The 27,842-nt window shown below is 37.7% G+C and overlaps 1 protein-coding gene across 1 annotated transcript in view; it reads right to left on the bottom strand.

Annotated features, from left to right (window-relative positions):
- Nucleotides 1–27,842, bottom strand: part of LOC143248580 (dual specificity testis-specific protein kinase 2-like) — an 88,320-nt gene that overhangs the window by 48,815 nt on the left and 11,663 nt on the right. The window contains exon 3 of the mRNA XM_076497047.1: nucleotides 5,061–5,182. Coding sequence (XP_076353162.1) covers nucleotides 5,061–5,182 — 122 coding nt within the window. The remainder of the gene's footprint in view (nucleotides 1–5,060; nucleotides 5,183–27,842) is intronic.

Below are 27,842 nucleotides of genomic sequence, written 5' to 3'. Positions count from 1 at the left end.
TAGCACAGTGAGTTATGGAAAGTTAAATTTATAATGGATATTATAACTGATGTCCGCAACGGCTTGAAACAATTCCTATTGAAAATCAGCACGTGAGGCTTGCGAAAGTTCTTGTTTTGAATTAAGCGCAAAGCTATACAATGGGCTATCTGTGCTCTGCCCACCACAGATATCAAAACCCGGTTATTTGCGATGCAAGTCCGTAGACATGCTGCCGTGCTACTGAAACGGGGTACGATGCCTGGCACAGATTGCGTATTCTATCCCGATATGGGTTCTACTACTTTAGATACCTCTCGCAATAACAAATGTTTACCCTTTTCACTTTGTAGTTCTGTTAGCTCGGTGTTGCTGAGTAGTTTTGATAAACAGAACTAATACCCTGACATCAAAATATACCACAGGCCTGACAAATATGAGAGATTGTTAGAAAATCCGGTTTAACTTAACTGTTGTTGTTTTTAGCACAAAGATACACAATGGGCTATCTGAGCTCTGACCACAAGAGGAAACTGAACCCTGGACCTTTATCGTTATAAGCCCTCAAATTCCCCAGTGGAGACAGCGTGGCAATTCTAAACACATAGCATTTTGAATGAATTGTTAAAATAAAATAAGTGTTTTGGAAGTAGCACACTAAATCAACCAGAATCAATTGTAAACCATGAGATACGTATGAAGCGTGTGAGTGCAGGTGAGTACTGGAGCTATTCTGATGTAGTTTTAACTCTGCGACCTAATGTTTAGTTCTATTCTATAAATATTTGAACTTATCATCTCTCATAACATTTCCATTGAAGGTAAATACAAACAAGTGTAATACAATTTGATACAAGTTCGGCAGTTGGAAACTAAACTAATAGGAAATTGACAATATTTTAAACATATTACCAGCAATAACTGAACATAAAAAATGATACGTCTACAAAAGATATAATGAATTTACATATACAAGTAATGCACTAAATATAGTTTCACTAACATCCCTAAATTCATCCTTAAGTTCCTTACTCTTCTTAAAACAAACATTTTGTTTGTACTACAGGTGCAAATACGTAATTAGTACAATAGTGATTATTAAAGATTTTCTATCTCATAAAAATAAACAAGTTAGAAAACTTGTCCAACAATAATGTTCATTTTATTTGTCATTTCTCCTTTTGGACACAATTCTCGGCTAATCTATAAGAATAATATTAATAGAATGAAAATAATTATAGTAAACAGACGTGAGTCAGTACTGGTCAACACAAGCGCAAAATGTATTCATAACATGGTTTCCAAGTCATGTCAACATTTTGCAAGTAGCTGATTTAAATCTGTAGAATACCATAGCAACGACAAAGTAAACCTTTCGTTGTTGTTGTGGATGCCACCAGGCACGGAACAACGCGGCGGTTTTTTTTTTTTTTTTTTTTTTTTATGTGCGACCTATTTTTCTCAGCGCAGTCATACGGGTATAGCTCTGTTTTGGTATAGTAGTTAAAACAGTTAAGGAAGTAATTTTCAAAATTTTAACTATCAGAAACAACGTGAATAAGTTACTGATAATTTAATCTAAGCCTAAAGATATACGATAAACATAGGAAATGTGTGCGCGAGCGCGCATGGATAGATTTCCCAGTTTTTATTATATATTTTTAATTTTCAACATTCGTTCATTATTTGTTTGTTTTCTGAATTTCGCGCAAAGCTACACGAGGGTTATCTGCACTAGCCGTCCCTAATTTTGCAGTGTAAGACTAGAGGGAAAGCAGCTAGTCATCACCCCCCCCGCCAATTCTTGGGCTACTCTTTTACCAACGAATAGTAGGATTGACCGTCACATTATAACGCTCCCACGGTTGAAAGGGCGAGCATGTTTGGTGCGACGGGGATTCGAACCCGCGACCTTCAGATTACGAGTCGATTGCCTTAACCACCCGGTCATGCCGGGCCTACGTAAATTGTATTTGCAGCTTTAGCTGTTTGTATATTTTAATATGTATTTTCTTTTCTTTTATTTGTTAGAATCATTACGTAAGCTGGTCGGAATTTAAAATGTTTTATGAAAGACTAAATAAACGGTATAATATTCAACTCTTCCTGTGAACAGATTACATACAATATGTTTTGTGTTTGTAGCCCTTTTATCTCTGTATAGAACTGGGACTTTTCATCATATTTCCATATTATTTTAAAAATGCAAGCGTGTTTGTGTGTCTGTTATTAACTTGCAAACCCCTGGGTCGATTTTCACCAAATCTGGTATTTACTCACGGGCACCCTCAAAAAGTGACACTGACAACTGAATGTGCGCGAGGGTCCTGACTCCCTTGTATCTTCTACTTTCGTTGAACGTCTGCTAATATTGTATATTATGTTTGTGTACGCTTTCTGTCTTGTTTCTAATGTAAATTCGATACCTCTCCTTTTCCTATATTCATTCACATTATGTTAACAAGATATTCCCACTGGCTTGAAGACACCAGAATCAAACCTAACGCAAATATGTTCTGGATGGCCTGTGTGTGTGTGTGTGTGTGTGTGTGGGGAAGGAGAAGGTCGAAATGTGGTGCTCCTATTACCAGAAGGATATCGAAGACGATAAATTGTGTCCGTAAGACCGCCCAGTTATGGTGTGGATCTGTTTAAGTGTCCAGGATCGCTGAACCATAAGCTGAACTCTACAGATGTAAAGCTTCCTGTTTGAAACCGAGTTCACCCCAACACTCACAAGTGAGTAGAGGGACGAAACCGTGGGCAGGTGTCCTAAGTGGGTTTGTTTTCAGGTATATATAGAAATTAAAGTGTGTAATAATGCCAATTCGTCACAGACAGAAATAGAACGATTCATCGATACAGATAGAATTAATCACTCTGTTTTATATCCACGAACTGCCTATCTTTATACTCCTGGTGCTTTAGATCGATCTTTTGACCCATCATTGACTTAACTCGTGTTTTACAGTTGTGCATGTTGTGTTTTACAGTTGTGTATGTTGTGTTTTTTTAAAAAAAGCTTTAATAACCTTGATTTCCTTCACAGCAACTTCTGGGCACGATCAGGGAAGATTATTCGGACCCTGATCGTGAAAGTGGGTTTTCTAGGGGTACTCCTGTTTTCCCCCCACAGCAAATTCTGAGGTTCTTGGATCTACAGATCCCTATCCTCTTGTGTTTTTTGTTTTTTATTATATTTTAAGGGTCAATATTTAACCTCTCGCGAACCACCAACGGACCTTTGCCACCTGACTGCAGCATAATTTCGTTAACTTTAAATCTTATCGGTTTAGCCATTAATCACCAGCCCAGTTAAATTTAACTTCACGAATAGGACGAAGAAAAAGTCTCTTCTGAGCGCCCTCGATTGCTTTGCATATCTTCTTGAGATGATAAGTGTTAAATAGTAATACCTGCCACGATTTTTATTATTATTATTAATTATGCCGATTAGAATACAACAGGTTTATCTAATAGCGTTTTATGAAATACAGATTAACATCTGTTCATCCATCTACGTAACGTACTAACCAACATTAAAAGGTTTAAAAACAATGAACTGAGTGATTCTTATTCAACATTGATCAGTCTTGAATTCTCCACATAACAGAGATGTCTGGGAAGATGGCGTACCTTGCAGACAAAACAACCTGCAGGGTACACTGAGTGCTATTTACCACTTCTACCATGGTAATACAAACTATCACATTTAATGGATATGCTCCACTGGACCCTTACTTCACATGTCACATTTCAAGGCAATCCAATAATGGATATGCTCCACTGGACCCTTACTTCACATGTCACATTTCAAGGCAATCCAATAATGGATATGCTCCACTGGACCCTTACTTCACATGTCACATTTCAAGGCAATCCAATAATGGATATGCTCCACTGGACCCTTACTTCACATGTCACATTTCAAGGCAATCCAATAATGGATATGCTCCACTGGACCCTTACTTCACATATCACATTTCAAGGCAATCTAATTAAAAGTACGCGACATATGTATATATAACATCTCCAAATCTGATTGAAGTTGTCCACCCTAAACCCCCTTTTATTTTTCACACCAAAAGTACAGAAACATTATTTGATATATACAAACATGGAATTTTTAGAAATCAAATTATGTATACTGGTAGACTATAGTACCTACAACTATGTGTCAAATTTGGTCTAAATATAAGCCACATGTGCAAAGTTATTCAACTTAAAAGATCAACTTTGACCAAATATTTACGCACGCATACGCAAAAAAGTCACATGATATATCGGTTTAAACTTTTTACTGCAGTTTACCTAAGAGTAGAAGTGAACCGTTTTTTTATATATTTTTGTCATTCGGATTAAAGACGGGCTGATTCTGAGCAGCAAAACTATAGGGTTAAAGGACGTGTTGATACACAAATATTGGTTACGCCAAGCAAATTGGATTAGCCGTTTCTTGCTCAATTTTTTTAAAAGTATGATACGAGGGGACAGTTATTTTAATTATCCATTGTCAACTTTTAAGCAGAAATTTGTTAAATTCTATGAAAGTATTCTAACTAAAGAGCGTTTAGCGTCACATGATACTAGCTTAAACAATAAGCATAAATAATTATACTCAATACGGCCGTGCCGAAGGCACACGGGCGATGACAAGAAACTGTTAATCTAAATTTCACAGCGTTACTATAAAGGAAGCTTTTAATACTGTTTGAGAGAAGAAACTACCGCCATACATTTTAAAGAAACTTGTTGGTTCCATAAAGTATAGGCCTGTTCCAAATAATAGGGTTGCGATCCTAATAGGGTTGGTTACTAACGGGTGTTACTTTCTTACTTGCGGGTGGTTTGTTGGTGTGTATCGACAAAAGTCATGACATCTAATCAAAAACTCCTTAGGTGTGAAAACAAAGGTACAGCCAAAAATGGATTGAGCATGGAACTTAAGGAAGAAAGTCAAAACTGGAAGTTTAGTAGCTACATTGAAGCGTTTTTGATTAGATATTCTTTAAACAGAAAAATTAAAAACGAGTTTTTTATTGATATTAAATGAATCAAAAAAGGAAATAAAAAGAAAGTACCTGAGGATGTTGGGATGAGACAATCGGTTCATCAGTTGAACTTCGCGCAACATGTTTTGTCGGTTGCTAAGTGACGTGTTCATCTTGAGCACCATCACCTGACCCGTTGTTCGATGCGTAACCTAGGAACACAAGACAAATGGTGAGTAGTTTATTGCTAAAGATTTAATATATTCAAACAGGATGTGTTGTTTATTGACAAAACTAGCAAAATAGGTAATATCCATTTATCGTTCACGATACGTTACCATAAATCATGTTGTAGTACAATGGGTAATGCAAGACGTATCAAACGTTAAGCCTACAAAACGTTAGGTTTACATCCAGTATTAAAATCGTGACGCACAGTACGTTGCACGTGTCAGTTTCGTAGCAAACACCAATTACAACCTCTAGCTGATTCTCAATATAACTCCACTTCTGTTTTGAATATTTTTCACAAAATGAATTCCAATTTCGTCTTGTCGAATGTGGAGGCTAGGTCAAATTCAGCTTAAAATAATATACACACATAACCTCCGCATTAAACACTTATTTCAATACAAAGATCAAATACCTAAACTTACACGTTCATGGTTCTTGTATAAAATACATGCGTGGTGAAATTGGCAAAACGAAATGACACTTGAAAACTAGAGTCCGTGATTACTTAGAAGTATCTAACAGAACCAACCTTCCACTACTTTAAACCTAACCACTCAACCATTCAGAAACCACAGGTCACAGTATTTCTTTAACGATTTCTCTATCATCACTACAACACCTTCAGACCTAGAATTCTATATTAAAGGAAGTCATAGCTAAAGGCCGCCTAACCCTTAATGATTCAAAGCTCTTTAGACCCAAGATTGTTCAAAAATTTAAAACGTAACTCAGCCACAGTAATATATATAAAGATTGGTTTATTCATCCTTTAACTGCTTTTATTACTAACTAAATAAATTAATGATTATGTTATATTACAATTATAGTAATAACCATCTTTATAACACGATTTACAGATTCAGCTAATGACGGAATAAATTATTCTGAAACGTTCAAACGCACAAATAAAATGTCACGTTTTATCAACCGTCTTCATTATATCATTAAGAGTCGGTTTCCCCATCATGAACTCCAGTTTTAAATCTCTTTCATCAAACAGCTTCAGTTCTGTTTGGAATCCCTTCCACAAGGTCGACCACAAAATGTTTCTGAAGGTGTTTCACTAACAAATATCTGATAAACACTGTTGTGCTTTTTTAATCTGAGCACAGTTTAATCTATATATCTGATAAACACTGTTGTGTTTTTCATTTGAGCACAGTTTAATCTATGTACCTGATAAACACTGTTGTGTTTTTCATTTGAGCACAGTTTAATCTATGTACGTCACGCCAATTGTTGCATAATTTAGGAAAAAAAAACTTGAGTAATCTATCGAACAAGAACTTTCATTGCCACGACGACAAACATATCCCCTCCCCAGATCACTCTCGGAGGAGCTTACATTTTTTAACCACCTTGAACAGTGAAACTCACGTATTTTTATTTTGTATGAAAAAATAAATCTCGCAGTGGGAGGGAGAGTCATCTACAAATGTAATAGTGAAACAAGACTCGATCGTTTCCACCTGAAGACACGGAATAATTCTGCAGGCTGTAGTTGTGTTTCTCGTTTCAACAAAGATGTGTTTATTAGATTACTAACCTTATTGTCCATTAATTATAATATGTGGAGTATGATACTCAACGATGGTTTTAATCACAGAACAGAATACTCAAGGATGGACACTAAAAACTGTGTATTTATAAAATTACGTGGGACCAATCCCATTGTACGAAAAATGTCATTAAAGTAACACATGTGTTTTGATATGACATTTACTTACTACAGTGATCTTCTATCAAATATATACAACTTCAATGCCACTAATTTATTCTTGGGTAATATTCAGCCGATAAATCAAATTATTTCAGGCTTAGTTTTAATAGTTTAAAACAGGTTGGCGGATAAATAATTTACAAGAAAGAATCGGTGACACGTGGACGGAAAATTCTGGAAAATCAACATACTCTTCTTCATGGTTATAGGTGGAATTCCTCGAAACCGGATTAACTTAATGGTGATAGGTCTTCATATTCACCTTTTAATCTTTAATCCCGACTTCTGATCCCACATTTCTTTACCTTTCTACGCAGAACGTGTTAAGGGAGTGATAAGTGTTAAAGTATTCTCAATCGCGCCTGTTTTTACACACAAGATGATCCTGTTATTGTGCTTCTAACAACACGGTAAGATCAACAAAGATTTTCGCTCAGCATAAATTACAATAAAAATTAACGAAGCCTAAACACTGGTATTTTTCTTTTAGATAATTCCGTAGAGCGACTACATAAGTGATACGAACAGTCAAACTAGTGCTAGTGATAACCTAATTCTAACCAAGTTAAAACAGACAAGACTGTTACAATAAAACATAGGAAAGATTGGTTAACTTCACAATGTCTATTTACATTCAATCCTTTCATTCCCCACGAACAAAAGGAAAACAGCTCTTATAATATTAGTCAGAAACCAAATGCCATGTTATTAACAAAAACAAAAAACGTTTCTATGTTGTATTCTACATAGATTGTCGTTCAATAAAACACAGGAAGCATTTGTATGCAAATATTATTCTATTTTATAATCACAGCTGCTTTTTAGTTTTCCTTGGATTATCTGAAAAAACAAACTAACTATATACACATATATATTGAACGCTGTTACAAGTATATCTAAAAATTCTGAAAAAAGATTAATCCTACAATTTGCAATAAGTTTATAAAAAGGTTTATTTTAGGTCTTAGCTTTAGGACTAACAGTTTATAAAAAAAAAAGGTTTATTTTAGGCCCTAGCTTTACGACTAACAGTTTATAAAAAAAAGGTTTATTTTAGGCCCTAGCTTTACGACTAACAGTTTATAAAAAAAAAGGTTTATTTTAGGCCCTAGCTTTACGACTAACAGTTTATAAAAAAAAGGTTTATTTTAGGCCCTAGCTTTATGACTAACAGTTTATAAAAAAAGGTTTATTTTAGGCCTTAGCGTTAGGACTAACAGTTTATAAAAAAGGTTTATTTCAGGTCCCAGCTTTAGGACTAACGGGTAACTCCTTCCTAACAAAACGTATCTATATCTATGTCGTCTCTTTAAACAAAATGTATGAGCTAAATAAACAATTTCTACATATTTTCTATCAATCACTTTATACTACTAGTCGTAGTTGTTTAAAGTTAACCATAAAGCTACACAATGGGATATCTGTGCTCCGCGCACTACGGGTATCGAAACCTTGATGCTAGTGATACAAGTCCGCAGAAATACCACTGTGCCACTGACAGGCTAACTTTAATGTTCATTTTTCCATTTACGCACGTTTCTACTATTAACTGTTAACAGCGACAATTCATTGCAGTATAGAATACAGTGTTTTCGAACCAGGGCAAGGAGCAGTAAGTAAAATTTGGTCACACGTGAATACGAAACACAAATAGTAGCTGTTGGGGCACAACTTGACAGCCCAAAGAATGCCATCTCAGTATGTGGGGCCCACCACCATGATGGAAGCCAAAGGACACCAGCTGGAGTTTGCATAAATATTACACAATATGCGACAACTAAGAATTACACAACTGTTACCCGGTTACAAAGCTCCACAACGGGTTATCTGTCCACCAAGGATATTGAAATCCGGTTTCTAGCGCTGAAAGTTCGCAGATAGACCTCTGTGCCACTGGTAGGGGTGGGGGCAAGTAGAAGGAACAAAGTATCAAACCTCGTAGTACGACACAAGCCTGTGCTCGACTTCACTATATCCAAACTTTGATGATGTGGTGTGTAGCCAACCACTGATTACGTTGCAAACAATGGGTCCTAGTTCTTTTTTACCATTTTAAATGAATAAAAACTATAACCCGAGCATTTTCGACCGTTGTATCTCAGAACGGCTGGTATGGGTATAAACACTTACTGATAAGAAGAGAACAACGTTTCTACCTTCCTAGGTTATCCTCAGGTTAAGAATCTTACTTTTATTACCTTTATGATATACTGGATGACACTTTTATTACCTTTATGATATACTAAATCTTAATCTGAAGATGACCTAGGAAGGTCAAATCACATTGTTCTCTTCTTATCAGCAAAAGTGTTAATACCCATACCAGCCGTTCTGAGATACAGTAACAGTGTTAATACCCATACCAGCCGTTCTGAGATACAGTAACAGTGTTAATACCCATACCAGCCGTTCTGAGATACAATAACAGTGTTAATACCCATACCAGCCGTTCTGAGATACAATAAGAGTGTTAATACCCATACCAGCCGTTCTGAGACACAATAACAGTGTTAGTACCCATACCAGCCGTTCTGAGATACAGTAACAGTGTTAATACCCATACCAGCCGTTCTGAGATACAATAACAGTGTTAATACCCATACCAGCCGTTCTGAGATACAATAACAGTGTTAATACCCATACCAGCCGTTCTGAGATACAATAACAGTGTTAATACCCATACCAGCCGTTCTGAGATACAATAACAGTGTTAATACCCATACCAGCTGTTCTGAGATACAATAACAGTGTTAATACCCATACCAGCCGTTCTGAGATACAATAACAGTGTTAATACCCATACCAGCCGTTCTGAGATACAATAACAGTGTTAATACCCATACCAGCCGTTCTGAGATACAGTAACAGTGTTAATACCCATACCAGCCGTTCTGAGATACAATAACAGTGTTAATACCCATACCAGCCGTTCTGAGATACAATAACAGTGTTAGTACCCATACCAGCCGTTCTGAGACACAATAACAGTGTTAGTACCCATACCAGCCGTTCTGAGATACAGTAACAGTGTTAATACCCATACCAGCCGTTCTGAGATACAATAACAGTGTTAATACCCATACCAGCCGTTCTGAGATACAATAACAGTGTTAATACCCATACCAGCCGTTCTGAGATACAATAACAGTGTTAATACCCATACCAGCCGTTCTGAGATACAATAACAGTGTTAATACCCATACCAGCCGTTCTGAGATACAATAACAGTGTTAATACCCATACCAGCCGTTCTGAGATACAATAACAGTGTTAATACCCATACCAGCTGTTCTGAGATACAATAACAGTGTTAATACCCATACCAGCCGTTCTGAGATACATTTTTATTGCAAGTGGGTTTCTCGTCATCAAGAATTACCGAGCTTTCTTCTTCAATGTTGAGATATTCTTCTATACAACGAAATACGGATTGCAATTAATGTACGTGTATGAATTATGAACGTTAATATATTTTTTTATTATCTCGGTGAAACAATGAAACAAATCTTAGTAAAATCACAGCTGTATATTATATAAACTAACATAAAGTTCCCGCTCTCAGCTACAGGGTTTGATTGTTCCTCTTACAATTCAAAGGTCCCAGTCCACCTCTCAGTTGCATCCATTATTCCCAGTTATTTCTATAGCTGGCCCGGCATAGTCAGGTGGGTTTAGGCGTTCGACTCGTAATGTGAGGGTCACGGGTTCGAATCCCCGTCAAAGCAAACATGCTCGCCCTTTCAGCCGTGGGGGCGTTATAATGTTACAACCAATCCCACTATTCGTTGATAAGAGTAGCCCAAGAGTTGGCGGTGGTTGGTAATGACTATCTGCTTTTCCTCTAGTCTTACACTGCTAAATTAGGGACGACTAGCGCAGACAGGCCTTGTGCAGTTTTGAGCGAAATTCAAAAAAAAAAAAAATCTATAGTTTCCTTAAAGGGTTACCTGAACAACCAACCCCGTTGAGAGGTCACTTGTGTTACCTGAACACAAGTATTACGTTTGTCCTGGGTGGGACCACGAATACAGTCTCACAAATGACAGCACTCATGGTCCAGAAGGTGTGGGATGGGACCAGAAACAAAACATCCGATGCCAAATTTAGGTACAGCAGCAATTAAAACTTTGTGATGTCTTCCGAGTTAGATTCTGTCCCTCTTAATCGCGGAGGGGCTACGCCATACACACAAGATCATCCAGTGGCGACCTTTTGACAAATGTGCTCTGAAACTGTGAGAAGAGTGGGTGTACTAACAAACACACAACGCGAACATACAGATGTATTTAGACACGCGAATATCCACTCCTGAAGAAAAAAAACGTCCGTTATTTGACAAAAAATCTAATGGGAGTATATAATAAAGTTTTAAACTCTGTAGGACCACATTTTCACGAGTTTTTCCTTTCTTGGAATATAAGTCATAAAAAATAATGTTTGAAATCTATTTCCTGCATTTTTGGCGACACTTTAAACAGGAACAGACGTAAGAAGGGAGAATTAACACTGGTTTTTTGTTTTTATTGCACGTGATGGACTATCTGCCTCCTGTTCACCACATGGGATCGAACATCGGATTTTAGCGTTGTACGTCCATAACTTGCCACTGACCCATTCGGGGCAGTAATACTAGTTAGAATTGCGCTACTGTTGCAAATATTACCAAGAATAGCAGCAAGTACAGTGAATATAGTTTTTCTAAAATAACAAGTGAAAGCATAATTGAGTTTTAATCTACAAAAAAAATTATAAAGCCAGAGAAGAGAATCAATAACATTTTATAAACTTAGAGTAATTTATTGTTAATGATACTAAGTTGCATAACAATACTAAGTTCACACGTGTGCATATTCTTGAAAAATATTAATCTAATTCGTGTTATTTATTTGTCACCAAAAGCTGTATCCAAACTGCACGCGCGCGTGTGTGTGTGTGTAAATATATACATTCAAAACTATCTGGTTCAGTCCTTAAAAAAAAATGAGTACATATCAGTTTTCGTGTGTGAACATATCACAAAAAGTTAGGAAAGAAAAAAACGGACTTTACTCTCCAGCTGATAATAATAAAAATATTTTATTTCAGCTAACGTTTCAACGTTGCGACTTTATAACAGTTCGTACGTAGTACAAGAATTATTTGGTATGTGTTCAGTTTTGTACGAGCCCTGGCGATGCCGCAATGGTGAACCGTTGGCTTAAATAACGTTTTTATTACTATCAACTGGAGGTTAAAGGTTCTTGTTTTACTTTCTACCTTTACTTTCAAAACTTCTAAATCCCTCCAACATGTACTAACCAGGTTTTGAAAAATAACGTCATTTGAAGGACAAAAACAAATAAAACAGAGGAGGAAAAAAACGTGTTTGTTAAGCTGATATAGTATTCCTGTTAATTGTGTCAGAGCACAATTGTTATAATCAGTAATGCAAAACGTATAGCCAGACTTGAGTAACATAAATCACCTCTTCAACCAATACAGGTAACCCAACATTAACCTCGGAAGAATGGTGAGGAAATTATTGAATATCTTTATCTCTCTGGAACGGTTTCTTTTGAATTTCGCGCAGAGCTATACGAGGGCTATCTGCGCCAGTCGTCCCTAATTTCAGAAGTGATTGTTTGTTTTGAAATTCGCGCAAAGCTACACGGCAGTTATATGCTCTTGTCGTCCCTAATTTAGCAGTATAAGGCTAGAGGGAAAACAGTTAGTCATCACCACCCACCGCCAACTCTTGGGCTACTCTTTTACCAACGAATAGTGGGATTGATCGTCACATTATAACGCCTCCACGGCTGAAAGGGCGAGCATATTTGGTGTGACGGGGATTCGAACCCGCGACCCTCAGATAAAGAGATTAGCGTCGTAACCACCTGGGCATGCCGGGCCAAGCACGTAGCTAAGTCAACAAATGAAAAATAAAACAATAACGTTAAATGAATGAAATGATGGTACATCACGGTCTAATAGAAAGAAAGTGTTCAACAGGTGAGCTAGTGGACACTACCTCACAAACATTTTACTTATCGATGTTATAAGATCAACAAAAAGTTTTAAAATTTCCTCATATCAAACGTCAGACAACAGATACGAGCCAAGCACCTGCAACAAGAACACATTAAAACTTAATTTCTGTTGGCACTCTCTGGGCACACCAGGTGGGCATTACTCTGGTACTCTCTGAACACACCAGGTGGACACTACTCTGGTACTCTCTGGGAACACCATGGTGGCCACTACTCTGGTACTCTCTGGGAACACCATGGTGGCCACTACTCTGGTACTCTCTGGGAACACCATGGTGGCCACTACTCTGGTACTCTCTGGGAACACCATGGTGGCCACTACTCTGGTACTCCCTGGACACACCATGGTGGGCACTACTCTGGTACTCCCTGGACACACCATGGTGGGCACTACTCTGGTACTCCCTGGACACACCATGGTGAGCACTACTCTGGTACTCCCTGGGCACACCATGGTGGGCACTACTCTGGTACTCTCTGGGAACACCATGGTGGGCACTACTCTGGTACTCTCTGGGAACACCATGGTGGGCACTACTCTGGTACTCCCTGGGCACACCATGGTGGGCACTACTCTGGTCTCTGGGAACACCATGGTGGGCACTACTCTGGTACTCTCTGGGAACACCATGGTGGGCACTACTCTGGTACTCTCTGGGAACACCGTGGTGGGCACTACTCTGGTACTCCCTGGGCACACCGTGGTGGGCACTACTCTGGTCCCTCACCGTGGTGGGCACTAACCCCATGGTGGGCACTACTCTGGTACTCCCTGGGAACACCATGGTGGGCACTACTAGTGTTATCGAAGATCCAGAACCAAATGTATCACCCTAAAAAATGTTTTTTTTTTAATAGCAAAGTCACATCGGGCTATTTGCGGTGTCTGTCCACCGAGGGGAATTGAACCCATGGTTTTGCGTTGCAAATCTGAACACTTACCGCTGTCCCAGCAGAGACCTCTGAAAGATATGAATGCCATAAGTTAATCCAGAAAACTGCTATCGAGTCACCTTCTGAATGATCATTAACCAGACAGTTACTATCCATCCACCTCAGGGTTATTATAAGATCACTTCAATAAACGGATACACTGAAATAAGATGGATATATAATGAAATCAAACAGAACAAATGACACTAACAATCTTACACAAAGTCGTAACATTTGTCTAAGGGCAACTATGATATATGAACATTAAATATTAAGACTCATGGCTACCAGCATCATACAACCTTATCAGAGAATCAAAGGATTTCAATCTAATCTCATTTCCTTACCTTATCTAAAACAAATTGAGAGAAACCTGAGGTGCTGGCCTGATTCTGATTATTAGTGTTAATCTCAGATGACACCAACATGATGTCGTCTGAAATGATAATACAAGAACAGCTTTAAGGTTCTTCAATCGCTTTATTCCAGAAACATCAAAACATTAGAATTACTTTTACAACAAGGTTAAAGCCAATTAGAGGAGATTACTTTCACAACAGTGGTGAACATTCACTTCCACTGATTGAAGAAACACGTAAAATAAAATCAGTATCAGCATATTTCACGTTTCGTTCCTAATCAGCTAAACAGAAATCAAAGCTGTAACAGTTTTAAGATTCAGAGTCGTGTTAACAGAGACCAACTTCGAAAAAACAGTAAATTCAACATAGTTTCTAAAAAGATTGCATAAACAAAGTTTGCTGTTTTTAAAGAAACAGAAAACAATAACTTGCAACAAGTACAGACAGAAGTATGTGACAATCAACATATGTCAACTAACAAATTATCTACAAGCTGAAACATGGAAGTCTAGAAAATACAAGTAGTAGAACCTACTCTCAACAGACAACTTTATTTAGGTTTCAAGTTCTATCGCAAAATTTTTATAGCTCCGTCACAAGACCGCCTTCCATAACCAATTAGGTAATTGGATTTCAGGTATAGATTTGACCATAAACACCAGAATACTCAAGAAACTGTTCCTTCCTCTGAAAGGATCATTTACCAGGAGTAACATTAGTTCCTTTTTCAAGGCCACACTTCTAAAACACGGTTAGATACAGAGTACGTGTTTGTTTATTTGATGTTAAGCACAAAGCTACAAAACACGCTTTCTAACTCTGCTCTGCCCACCACGGGTATCGAAATCCGGTTTCTTGCGGTTCGAGTTCGCAGACATGCAACTGAGCCACCAGGGGACCAGAATACATGAGCTATAAAGTTAAATATGGCTGTAAGTGAAAAGAAATTACAAGGATAAAGCGAGTCCACAGACGAAGGCCAAGTACAAGGATAAAGAAAGTTCACACACAAAAGGCTAAAGAGTCCTCGAATGAAAGATAGCCATCAGACGAAAAGGGGTACAAGGATAGCATAATTAATTTGATTACATGCTAAGATCCAATATACAGCGAATTAACTTCTCTGCACATATAAAAAGTTACTATCCAGCTGAAAGGTCAGACACGATGGAGGAGGACCACACTTGATTCAACCACACAAAGAAATCCACACAGAAAACTGGTATCCTTAATTCTCAGTCCAAAGATGGTGTGGTGAAACCTTGCCTCTGTATTACTCTCATTATGACAGACTTTTTAAAGACATGCGCCAAGAATGTAGCTAAACTTGTATTGTTTTTTGGATACTCAAGCAAACCGACACAAGGGCTAACTGCACTAGCTATCTACAACCTTAAACTGATGAGCTAAAGGCAAAACACCTGGTCAACAACATCCATTTACCCATCAGTGGGATTTAAACGTTAGTGTTATTATGTTGTAACTTATAACAAAACACAATATTCCAGTAAACACCAAATTTATTTAAAAACCAGGTACAAAACTAGAGTCTATACTATGTGAAAACTACAGACAAACACAACACCAACATTATTTACAATACAATGCAACAACTGTAACGACTTTTATATTGGAGAAATAATCAGAAAAATGAAAACCAGATTCAAAGAACACACACGAAAACACCTTCACACATTTTTCAACACTGCAACTCGCCCTTTTAGCCGTGGGAGCATTATAATGTGACGATCAACTCCACTATACGTTGGTAAAATAGCAGCCCAAGAGTTGGCGGTGGGTGGTGATGACTAGCTGTCTTCCCTGTGCTAAATTAGGGGCGGCTAGCGCAGATTGCCCTCGAGTAGCTTTGCGCGAAATTCAAAATAAACAAAATTAAACCAATGTATAGGAACGACTTTATACCTATACTAGGGCCTGGCATGGCCTAGCGCGTTAAGGCGTGCGCTTCGTAATCTGAGGGTCGCGGGTTCGCGCCCGAGTCGCGCCAAACATGCTCGCCCTCCCAGCCGTGGGGGCGTTATAACGTGACGGTCAATCCCACTTTTCGTTGGTAAAAGAGTAGCCCAAGAGTTGGCGGTGGGTGATGATGACTAGCTGCTTTCCCTCTAGTCTTACACTGCTAAATTAGGGACGGCTAGCGTAGATAGTCCTCGAGTAGCTTTGTGCGTAATTCAAAACAAACAACTTATACCTATACTAATTAATAACATATAATTGCAACGCCACCTACAATCTCGCACCCGTTTACACTCTCGTCCCTTTGAAATGCGCGCGGAAACAGTGAATTGCAAATGCTTTCTGTTAACCTGAAGATGACCAAAGGTCCAAATGTTGTTCTGCACTTTATTTTAATAAAAGTGTTAATACCCATACCAGCCGTCTTGAGACACATTTTTACTTCAAGTTGGTCGTCATCACGAAGTTTGTACTCTACAATGACATGTACGGGCGTGGCCAGATGTTTGGTGTACCCGAGCTGTAAATCTGGGGGTAATTTGTTCTTGATCTGTTAAAGTTGTTATTGCGTTAAGAGAGTGAATGTTACATCTCTGTTCTATTAAACAATGGTCAGGCGCGAGGTAAAGGTTAGCGTACTCGTACTTTAAATTCGAGAATTCGTGGTTCGCGACCCGTTGCTACAAAACATTCGCTCAACGCTCTAGAGCTGCGATTGCTGCATAACAGTAACGGTTCGAACCCACTATCTGATCAAACGAGAGTAGCCTGAGAGTGGGTGCTGCCGCCTAGCTGCCTTACCTATATCCACGAAATGAAACAGAAGTGCATGTCAGCTGTGTAGTTTTATCACCCTTAACGACATTTAAGCAGACGACGTTTCGTCACAGTTAAAATACTTATAACCTTAATTTCACAGTTTATATATATACCCTACAAAAATTGAGAATATTTAGTGTTCAGGTAATCACTTTGATTCGCGTCATTTGATATCGTGTCTGTTTCCTTCACGTAGAATAATTTATATAGGAACAAAATGTATGCTAATTAAAACTTACAAATAAATACATACGTTAACAAACACAAAACGTGGTTTCCAGGGACGATAGTACGAAACTGACAAGTGGTCTTTCCAACACACAGGATATAAATCATATGAGAAGCAATACTGAGACGGTTCGGACAAGTAGTAAAGAAGGAAGAGAGAGGTGTAGTGGGAAGAACATTGGAAATGCTAGTGGAGGGACGAAGCAGCATAGGAAGACAGAGAAACTAAACGTTTGGGGATATGAAGGAGGTCGTAGCAACTATGAATGATGCACATACGGTAATCTGTGTAGAAGGAAACCCTGAGCAGCTGACCACATAACAGTCTGGTTTATTTTTGCAATTTCGCGCAAAGCTACACAAGGGCTATCTGTGCTAGCCGTCCCTAATTTAGCAGTGTAAGACTAGAGTGGACGTAGCTAGTCATCACCACCCACCACCAACTCTTGGGCTACTATTTTACCAACGAATAGTGGGATTGGCCGTCACATATAACGCGCCTACGACTGAAAGGGCGAGCATGTTTGGTGCGATGAGGATTAAAACCCGCAATCCTCAGATTACGAAGTCGGGTGCTTTAACCACCTGGCCATGCTGGGCCGTTTGTATTTGGAACGGTGCTTTTGGAGGACATGAATCTTACCACGTAACTTCCGTACTCGATAACCTTGTACTATTCGTTCATAATTTTCTTTAGGACTCTGAACCTGATATAAACACCTTCACAACGTACGCTGAGAAGAAGGCGACGTTCAGATAAGAGGTCAGCCCATGTTTGTTTTTGTTCCCGGCACTTGCTTTAGGTTCACACGATCTCTGCACGAGCTTTATATAGACGCTGCGGCAGTTTATAATTTAGAGAGCCCATACATGTGTTAGTGTGTAACCAGTTCAGTTTTAATTATCTTGATGCGTGTAAACCAGTTCAGTTTTTATCTCGTTTATGTGTAATCGGTTTTCTCTTTTCCCGTTTTTCTTCTATGTTTGTGTATAACCAGTTCAGTTTTCTTTTCTCTCTATGTTTGTGTATAACCAGTTCAGTTTTCTTTTCTCTGTGTTTGTATGTAACCGATTGTGCAATTAGTCCTGCATCATCTTGTCTCGATTTTTTGCTGTAGCTCAAAGTTTGATTTTGACCAAGATTAGAGATATACGAGTATTTTAACTTTTGTTCTCTGACGAATTTGTTAGATGCCTATAATTAACTAAGAGACAGATTTTTGGGTTCAGTAACAACAACACAACCGAACAGCCCAGTTCTTACCAGATCCTTCAGACTTCTGAACTTTTCACACACATTAAAAGAAGAGAGTACTGAGTCGTCTTAATGTGTGATGAGTACTTCAAGACAGACACTACCACGAGTCTAGGTCTTAATGTGTGATGAGTACTTCAAGACAGACACTACCACGAGTCTAGGTCTTAATGTGTGATGAGTACTTCAAGACAGACACTACCACGAGTCGAGGTCTTAATGTGTGATGAGTACTTCAAGACAGACACTACCACGAGTCTAGGTCTCAATGTGCGATGAGTATTTCAAGACAGACACTACCACGAGTCGAGGTCTTAATGTGTGATGAGTACTTCAAGACAGACACTACCACGAGTCTAGGTCTTAATGTGTGATGAGTACTTCAAGACAGACACTACCACGAGTCTAGGTCTTAATGTGTGATGAGTACTTCAAGACAGACACTACCACGAGTCTTGGTCTTAATGTGTAATGAGTACTTCAAGACAGACACTACCACGAGTCTTGGTCTTAATGTGTAATGAGTACTTCAAGACAGACACTACCACGAGTCGAGGTCTTAATGTGTGATGAGTACTTCAAGACAGACACTACCACGAGTCGAGGTCTTAATGTGTGATGAGTACTTCAAGACAGACACTACCACGAGTCTAGGTCTTAATGTGTGATGAGTACTTCAAGACAGACACTACCACGAGTCTTGGTCTTAATGTGTAATGAGTACTTCAAGACAGACACTACCACGAGTCTAATATTGTCCATGATGCGTACACTGAAAATCAAAAACTCAACAAAAAACAGGTCATAGTTTTCGTTCATTATAATAAAAATCCATGTACTGGAGTTAGAGAAAAGGTACACGTCTGAACTAGCTGATAACCTACTCGTATTTCGTAACAAGTTAGTTATAGTTATATCTGACACAAAGGATGTCTTCGGTCGTTCACCATGATGACTGTTTAACTGTTTGAAATACTGAGATGAGTAAAACTTGTTCAGGCGAGAAGGGGTCCAAGAAATTAACTGACAGAAGTTAATTTTTTATAAGAGTGAAAGACAGTATTTGGTCAAGTTACAAGCCTTTCTACTTGTGGATCAGTTACTCACTCCACACATCTGATCACCGACCCCACACCACATACACTCACTCTACACAACTGATCACCGACCCCACACCACATACACTCACTCGACACAACTGATCACCGACCCCACACCACATACACTCACTCCACACAACTGATCACCGACCTCACACCACATACACTCACTCCACACAACTGATCACCGTTACACCACACACACTCACTCCACACAACTGATCACCGACCCCACACACATACATACTCTCCTCATCCATATCACTGATCACCACTCACTCCCGTATCACACCACATACACTCACTCACTCCACACAACTGATCACCGACACACACCACATACACTCACTCATACACAACTGATCACCGACCCCACACCACATACACTCACTCCACACAACTGATCACCGACCCCACACACCACATACACTCACTCCATATCACTGATCACCGACCCCACACCACATACACTCACTCCACATCACTGACCGACCACACACACACATACACTCACTCCATATCACTGACCCACACACTACATACCTGGCAGCAAAATGCACACACAAATTGTGTCTCACACACGAACACACTGATGACAGTCAAATCTGAGAGGTTTCTACAGAGTGTAAAAACTAAAAGTTTAGTTATTTTATGTAATATAAAAACACGTGCTCCATGACTTGTTTTGGTTACCATGAGTGATTAATTACCATTACTTGTGCAAATATAAAAAAGCTATATTACTTTTTACAGGTGACTCATAATGTATGTTTGGAACAAAAAACTGGAAACTAACTTCTCATAAAAAAAAACAACAACAGAAAACAAACTGATTGTTGCTGTTATACCAACAAGTAAACATCAATAGATTTTAACATGAATTACTACAGCTATAGGTCCATTTTAACAGGAAATACTGGAACTTAAGACACATATCAACAGATTTAAAAACAATTCCAGGTTTATATTACTGATTTTATCAGAAAGCACTACAGCTGGAGGCCCACGTTACAAATTTACCAGGAAGTGCTAGCGTTACAGTACCACATTACGGAGTATAACAATAATTGCTAGATGTAGTTGCCCACATTATAAATATGCAAGGAAATGCTAGCGTTACAGCTACATATCACACATTTTAAATATAAACACAACATATAGTGGCCCACGTTACAAATTTACCAGGAAATGCTAGCGTTACACCTCCATATCGCACATTTTAAATAGAAACACAACATATAGTGGCTCAAGTTACAAATTTACCAGGAAATGCTAGCGTTACACCTCCATATCGCACATTTTAAATAGAAACACAACATATAGTGGCTCAAGTTACAAATTTACCAGGAAATGCTAGCGTTACACCTCCATATCGCACATTTTAAATAGAAACACTAGAGACAGAGGCCCACGTCACAAATTTACCAGGAGGAGGTTCATTTGTTTGTTTTATGGCAAAACCACATTGGGTAATCTAGTGTGTCCACTGCAGAGAATCGAATCCCGGAAATGAGCGTTATAAGTCCGTGAACTGCTGATGTCCTACCAGGGAACAGTTATAAATTAAACAGTATCAAATAAACTAAAACACGTATCGTTTGATCAGGTAGTAATTTAACCACTCTGTTGTTTTCACAATTGTAGTCCCCAATTTATATCGTTGGAGAGGTGTTTGCCCTTTCACAATAAGATCAAAACATGGAATAATTCCTTAATCGCGCACATAACTAACACGGTGAACAACAACCGTACCATTGTTTCTATATTAACATTTATGAAATACAACAGTATTGAAAAAAATACGGCTGTCGAACAGAGAAATGGCACTACCAACTCCATACATGGTACAATAAAAACCCGAACTCCCATTTCCTATTGTTAGGAACAAGTGTATTGTACATAACAGTAACATGTTTTAACTATCTATGTCAATGACTCGTGTGTACATATTTTTTATCTCTGGTTTTCTACGGCAGTGACTTCAACATTCTACGATCTTTCTTTCCAATCGAAAAAAAAATTGTTTACAAAGTTGATGGTGAAAAGATCGTTGAACTTACACAAGTTAAAACGTCATCTCTCAGTTCCCACTTCTAAACGTCCCACACTGTTACGGAAATTACGTAAAGAACTGAAACTGTCCACAACTCGATAAAACATTTTCCGGGCTAAACTTTACCGTACAAATTAAAGACACTTCGTACGCTAACCAAGCAAACGTAATGCTTGTTCTTCCAAACACGTCATTTAATGAAGATAACCTATGTACTGTTATCATGATACAGTTAATACATGAATGACTCCGTACCTAAAGATGACATTCTCTACACTGTTATTATGTTAGTTACTAAATGAATGACCGGTACCTAAAGATGGCATTCTTTATACCGTTATGTTACAGTTACTAAATGAATGACCAGTACCTAAAGATGACATTCTCTACATGTTATAATGTTATTACCACTAAATTAATGACCCGTACTTAAAGATGACATTCGCTAAACTGTTATTATGTTATTACTACTAAATGATTGACCCGTACCTAAAGACATTCTATACACTGTTGGAACCGGCATGGCCAGGTGGTTAAGGTACTCAACTCATAATCTGTAGGTCGCGGGTTCGAATCCCCATCACACCAAACATGTTCTCCCTTTCAGAAGTGGGAGCGTTATAATGTGACGGTCAATCCCACTATTAATTGGTAAAAGAGTAGCCCAAGAGTTAGCAGTGGGTGTTGCTGACTAGCTACCTTTCCTCTAGTCTTGCACTGCAAAATTAGGGACAGCTACCGCAGAAAGACCTCGTGTAGCTTTGCGCGAAATTCCAAACAAACCAAAAAAAACTCTACACTGTTATTATGTTATTATTACAAAACAAATGATTTGTACGTGAAAGCAACATTCTCTACCATGTTAACGTGGTACAACCAAGTATTAATTAAGTATCCTAAATAACTGTCCTGAAGAAGACATCTCCTAAAGACTGTTTTCAAATAAAAAACATGTACTCAAGCAGGTTAGCAAGTAGGTCAGCCATGGGAAAACAGTCTCGGTAACTTGTCGGGTCATGGTACGCCAGACAAACATCCGAGCATTTTCTTTACGACTGATTTGCATTTACTTCAATATGAATCATCAAATTCTTTGGGCTCTTAATATTATCCACTTTCTGCAGAACGTAGAAAACGTACGTACAACGAATTTTCTATTTATCTGATACAAGTATACGTTAGTAAATAGCAACAAAGCAAACACTTTCACTGAAAAAAAATCGAACAAAACAACGTTTGGAATAGTGAAGAAAATTAGACGCGTAATAAACTAACTGTAAATCATTACGATCTAGGCCTAAATGGCACCCACTTATAGCCTTACACCACATGTAATCAGGTGAATTGAAGTGGGTTGCTTGTTAAATATTTCAGGTCACTGGGTTACAAAACTTGTACTGACAACAACGTACAATTTCCTTGACTTCAACACAAAGTCCTTGTTCAAAGGAAAACTACGTTTTTTTTTTTTTATAAGCTTCACTGTTTAAGGCCCTGGAAACTACGTATACTGCTGTTAAAATAAGACCTAAATCAAATATTACACAATAATTAAACTGTTTACAAAACACTGATTTAGGTACAATTATTATTTTCAACAAAACTGTTGAAATCAATTATTGGCCTTGTAGTGATTTTCTAAAATAAAAGAACTGGGTATGTGGGCAGGTGAGACACCGATTTGTATTCAGGTATAGCAATTCTGAATTGTGAACTACTGATACCAGAAGTATAGATAGCCACAGTAACCGCTGCCATGAGGCTGTTTGACCTAAATAACTGGATTGACTATCACTTTTATAACGCGCCCACAAGTGAGAATGTGAAGTGTGTTAGTGGCATCACGTCTCGAACATTAGACCCTTCGATGCGCAGCCCAACAGATAACCCCTGGGCCACACGTTCGACCTGTTTTGTCATCTTTAAAACTTGTTTTCAATATGTTTTTAAAATATATTTGTTGTCGCTTTTGCAAAAATAGTAATACAACTACGGTATAAACCTTCATCCAAGAGGGTCGATCATTTTACATAAACAAACCTTAAAGGAAATCACGACACTGTATCGACCAAACTCACGGTTCAGGTGCTTTTCGAAGAGCAACTTTTATTTCACAACATCAAACTGTCAAGAAACAAACACATTCGTACACCTAAGGTGAGGTTTAAAACAACATAGAAACCGAAGGCAGTTATCCCAGAGAACCTGCAAGTTCCAGGTGGAACTTTATGTTCAGATAACTTGAGTTTGAAAATGGACGAAAGAAACTGAATCGAAATATCTTGACGATACTGTAAGGTAAAGGAAGGTATTTATTTACAAGTGGATTGGTACCAACCAGATTCTTATAGAATTTAAAACAACAACAACGAAAACACACATCTATAAAAGAAAATCATAAATGTTTCATTTAGCTTAATTATCTCCGTTCTGTTTATAAGAATATAAATTTGTTGATTATAATGATCGTGTCGCTAGGAAACGAAACGAGTTGTCTTGTCTATGTTTTAGAGCATATACACAAAGAACAGGTCGCTCTAATGTTATAACAGACTTCTTAAATGTTTTGGAAAATATTTATAGTGATTCTTACGGTTCAGAAAGACAGGGCTTAAAATTTTCTTCGTTTCTATCGTGGCCCATTTTTAGGTTGTTTTTTTTTCTCATGGATAAAAATAGCAGAACGAAATTTTAAATTTCGGGTCAGAACCGCCCTGCTTCGTCCTAGCTACCCTACACAACTCTGTAAAAAAAAATATATATATATATATATATATATATATATATATATATATACTTCTTAACTCTGATCATGGTAAATTTGTGATCAGTGATAGACGTGAATTTTATTTTGACATTCTACTTTTTTTTTTTATTACGACAGGTACAGAAAGATTTTGATTATACAATTTAGTGCACATTTCTTCCACTTGTGGCGTTGTCGTTTTCGTTCGCCATTACTTCAAAGGAGGTTAGTAATTGTAGATTGAAAGCATTAACGAAGTTATTATGGTGCTTTAAAATAAAGATTTCCTGTATTTATATAAAATAATGACAGTTTATACATACAGTATTTACATTTTATCAGTAACTGAGAAGTTTAATACCGTATGTAACCTACCTACTTCTGTCCTATGTAAGTACAAGCTGACAACTACACGGCTTAAAAACTATTTAACCAAAAATGGTTTATGGTCTGATATATCTTTCAGATTCCCAATATCACGGTAATTCTATTCACAGATCAGATTGTTGTAATCTGTCAAGCTGGAAGAAGTAAGTCAGTGGTATTTCCTTTTCAAGTCGTTCATTATTTAAAGGTTTCAGAACGTGAAACCCACTAGGTGAACAGTCTCTGATAATCACCTGATAATCTAGTGAAAACTCTTAATGACATCAGAACAGGAAAACAGGCTGAAGAAATTAAATAAACTCAGGAATTGGATTGTTTCAAGACAAGTACCCGAAATTAGTTTTGTAGGTAACACTTGCTTATGTCTGATTTGTTGGTTTTTGCTGATCACTAGCCGAAATAAGAATCCAGTTTTTCCTAATTCACTGATCGGTTTTTTTTTTCGGGAGAATTAGGAGACATGGACAGAAATTTTGTTTGTATTATAAAATCCAAATCCAGAATTATAGTGCATTTGTTGCTTGCTAGAAGGTGAAGGTTTAGACATACAGTAAAGGATGAAGTTCTTACGACAAAATAATGCCGTGAGAACAAACGTTTGCGTCACTTCCCAATACCTGAATAAAACGGAAGTTACGTGGTCGTTCTACCCGCGTACCGTCTGATATATGAGATTGTGTTTTTAAAGGTTTGTTTTGAATTTCGCGCAAAGCTATTCGAGGTCTATCTGTGCTAGCCGTTCCTAATTTAGCAGTGTAAGACTAGAGGGAAAGCAGCTAGTCATCACTACCCAACGCCAACTCTTGGACTACTCTTTTATCAACGAATAGTGGGATTGACCTTCAATTTATGACGCTCCCACGGCTGAAAGGGCGAGCATGTTTGGTGTGACGGAGATTCGAACCCGCGACCCTCTCAAATTACGAGTCGAGAGCCTTAAGCACCTTAGCCATGCCGGACGGCAAACAGTTTGGCTGTAATTCTGTTATTATACTGAAAGTCCCTAATGGACTAGATGAAGAATATAGTGCTAAGAATCATAGCAGGCATAGCAACAATAATAATGTCTTATGGAAAGTAAATTAATGAACAAACTTAAGGTTAAACTGACGGTGATTGATTTCAAAACATTATACTGTAACGTGTGTATCTAAAAGTAGAACATAAAATGTGATAAGAGATAAACCATTGTCACCTGATTTACACAAAAACATGTTAAAACTCACAAACAAATTACACACGTCAACAATAGCTGATTCACGACTTGTGTCATTTTACTATACAGCACAGGTGCAAACTTTTGCTTCTGTGCAAAGTCCTGTCCTGATAAATTCCGTCGAAAGCCAACACTTTGACAGATGACATCAGTGTTTTTATATAAAAACACGCGTGGCTTTCGAAACAGAACAAACAAACCAACAGTGTTAGTCCGACAGTAACACAAAGTTTTGACATATGGTTCTGTTAAAAGTTAAAAACGTCACAATTTCACATATTGTTCAGTTGAAGATATTGGAGGTGACATTAACTTACGACGCGATTTACTTTCATTTATAAATTGTTTTGTGAAATATGTTAAACTATTTCACTACAGCTGTCGTTTCGGTTCCTGAAAGTCTCCTCATGAACGTTTCTGTGCCACAATATTACCAAGTTAGATACAAAACGTATTAAGAAACAAAGAATTGAATACTGAGTAAAGATATCGTAACAAGACGAATTTTTCAAATACGAGTATGATTTCAACAATAATCACGTGCATAGAAACGTGACAGTTGCCAGCAGTACTGACGCCATAAATTTATTTGGTCCGACTTCATTGGATACCGTTTCCAGGGGAAAAGCAGGAAACGAACAGGTTTTTGTTTTATTAAATAATTATTAAATTATGTAGACAAAATAAAATATAAACCATAAAAAGACATTATTTTCTGCATCGGAAAAAGAAGATGACATTTTTTAAAAATAATAATTACTTCGAAATTAAATCATACACGTGATCACACGTCAAAAGAATTCATCGAATCACAACACAGAAGTATTTTGACGTAATTTTTCTTCCCAAGACAAGCATTCTTTACACAGTTGATGTACACCTACGATAACACAAAATATCATTCAATTACTTGTAGTTTTAGTTTTGTTTTTTCTACGTGTACTTTGCTATGAAATTTCTTAAAGCAACGAATTAACTGGAACTATCGGTGTTCTTGTTCAAAATATGAAGTTCGTTCGAGTACGAAGCACTTACAAGGCCTCTGAAAGACAAGTTAACAGGTTTCTCACGTCCTACAGGAGAACGAACAACCATGCACTACAACATATTCCGAGTCGGTCTGATAAATTTGGAAATTTGACACGTTCTTTTTTGTTTTTAAAATGTTCTACAAACAAATAAATAAAACATTTTATTTGAATATATTGTAAATGAATAAAACACTGCCTTCCACCACCTATAAAATAAAGTAGGCACATTTACAATAAACTTCTTCAAAAATATTGGGGCAGACAAAAAGGCATACGAAAAACAAACAAACCCATAAACGTATAACTACATTGTTCAGTTAAACCAGTTCTACAAATAGTAACCCTTGTGCACAGGTCAAAGTTTAACGACCAAAAAAAGAAGCATTCTCATACGACGATTACCTGTTACATATAAAAAGACGCCACCTACTGCTATGAAGTACGAACTATTCTAGAATTCTTGAATATGTCATGCCATCTTCGTCTAGTTTATACAGTAGTATAATTGTGTTCTTAACAACTGGCGGTACGGTGACCTATTTGATTAAAGCGGATTGTCACATAAACAGGTCATCCAATCCAAGTGAAACAATACCGAGACATCTTCCAATATCACAGAAATACGACGTGGAATGTATCATCTGCGAACATTCTGTTATTCTGACTTCTTGCAAAGCCTCAGTCTTGAAATTCATGGATTAGTATTCCAAGTATACACAAAAACAGACATTTTTGTCACTTTCGGAAATCCGACTCTCATCACAAAATAACAACTGGAAAATGGA

This window comes from Tachypleus tridentatus, chromosome 4, assembly GCF_004210375.1.
Source record: "Tachypleus tridentatus isolate NWPU-2018 chromosome 4, ASM421037v1, whole genome shotgun sequence".
Taxonomy (NCBI): Eukaryota; Metazoa; Arthropoda; class Merostomata; order Xiphosura; family Limulidae; genus Tachypleus; species Tachypleus tridentatus.
Note: the sequence above shows the minus strand (reverse complement) of the source record. Positions and strands in the feature narration are given on the sequence as shown.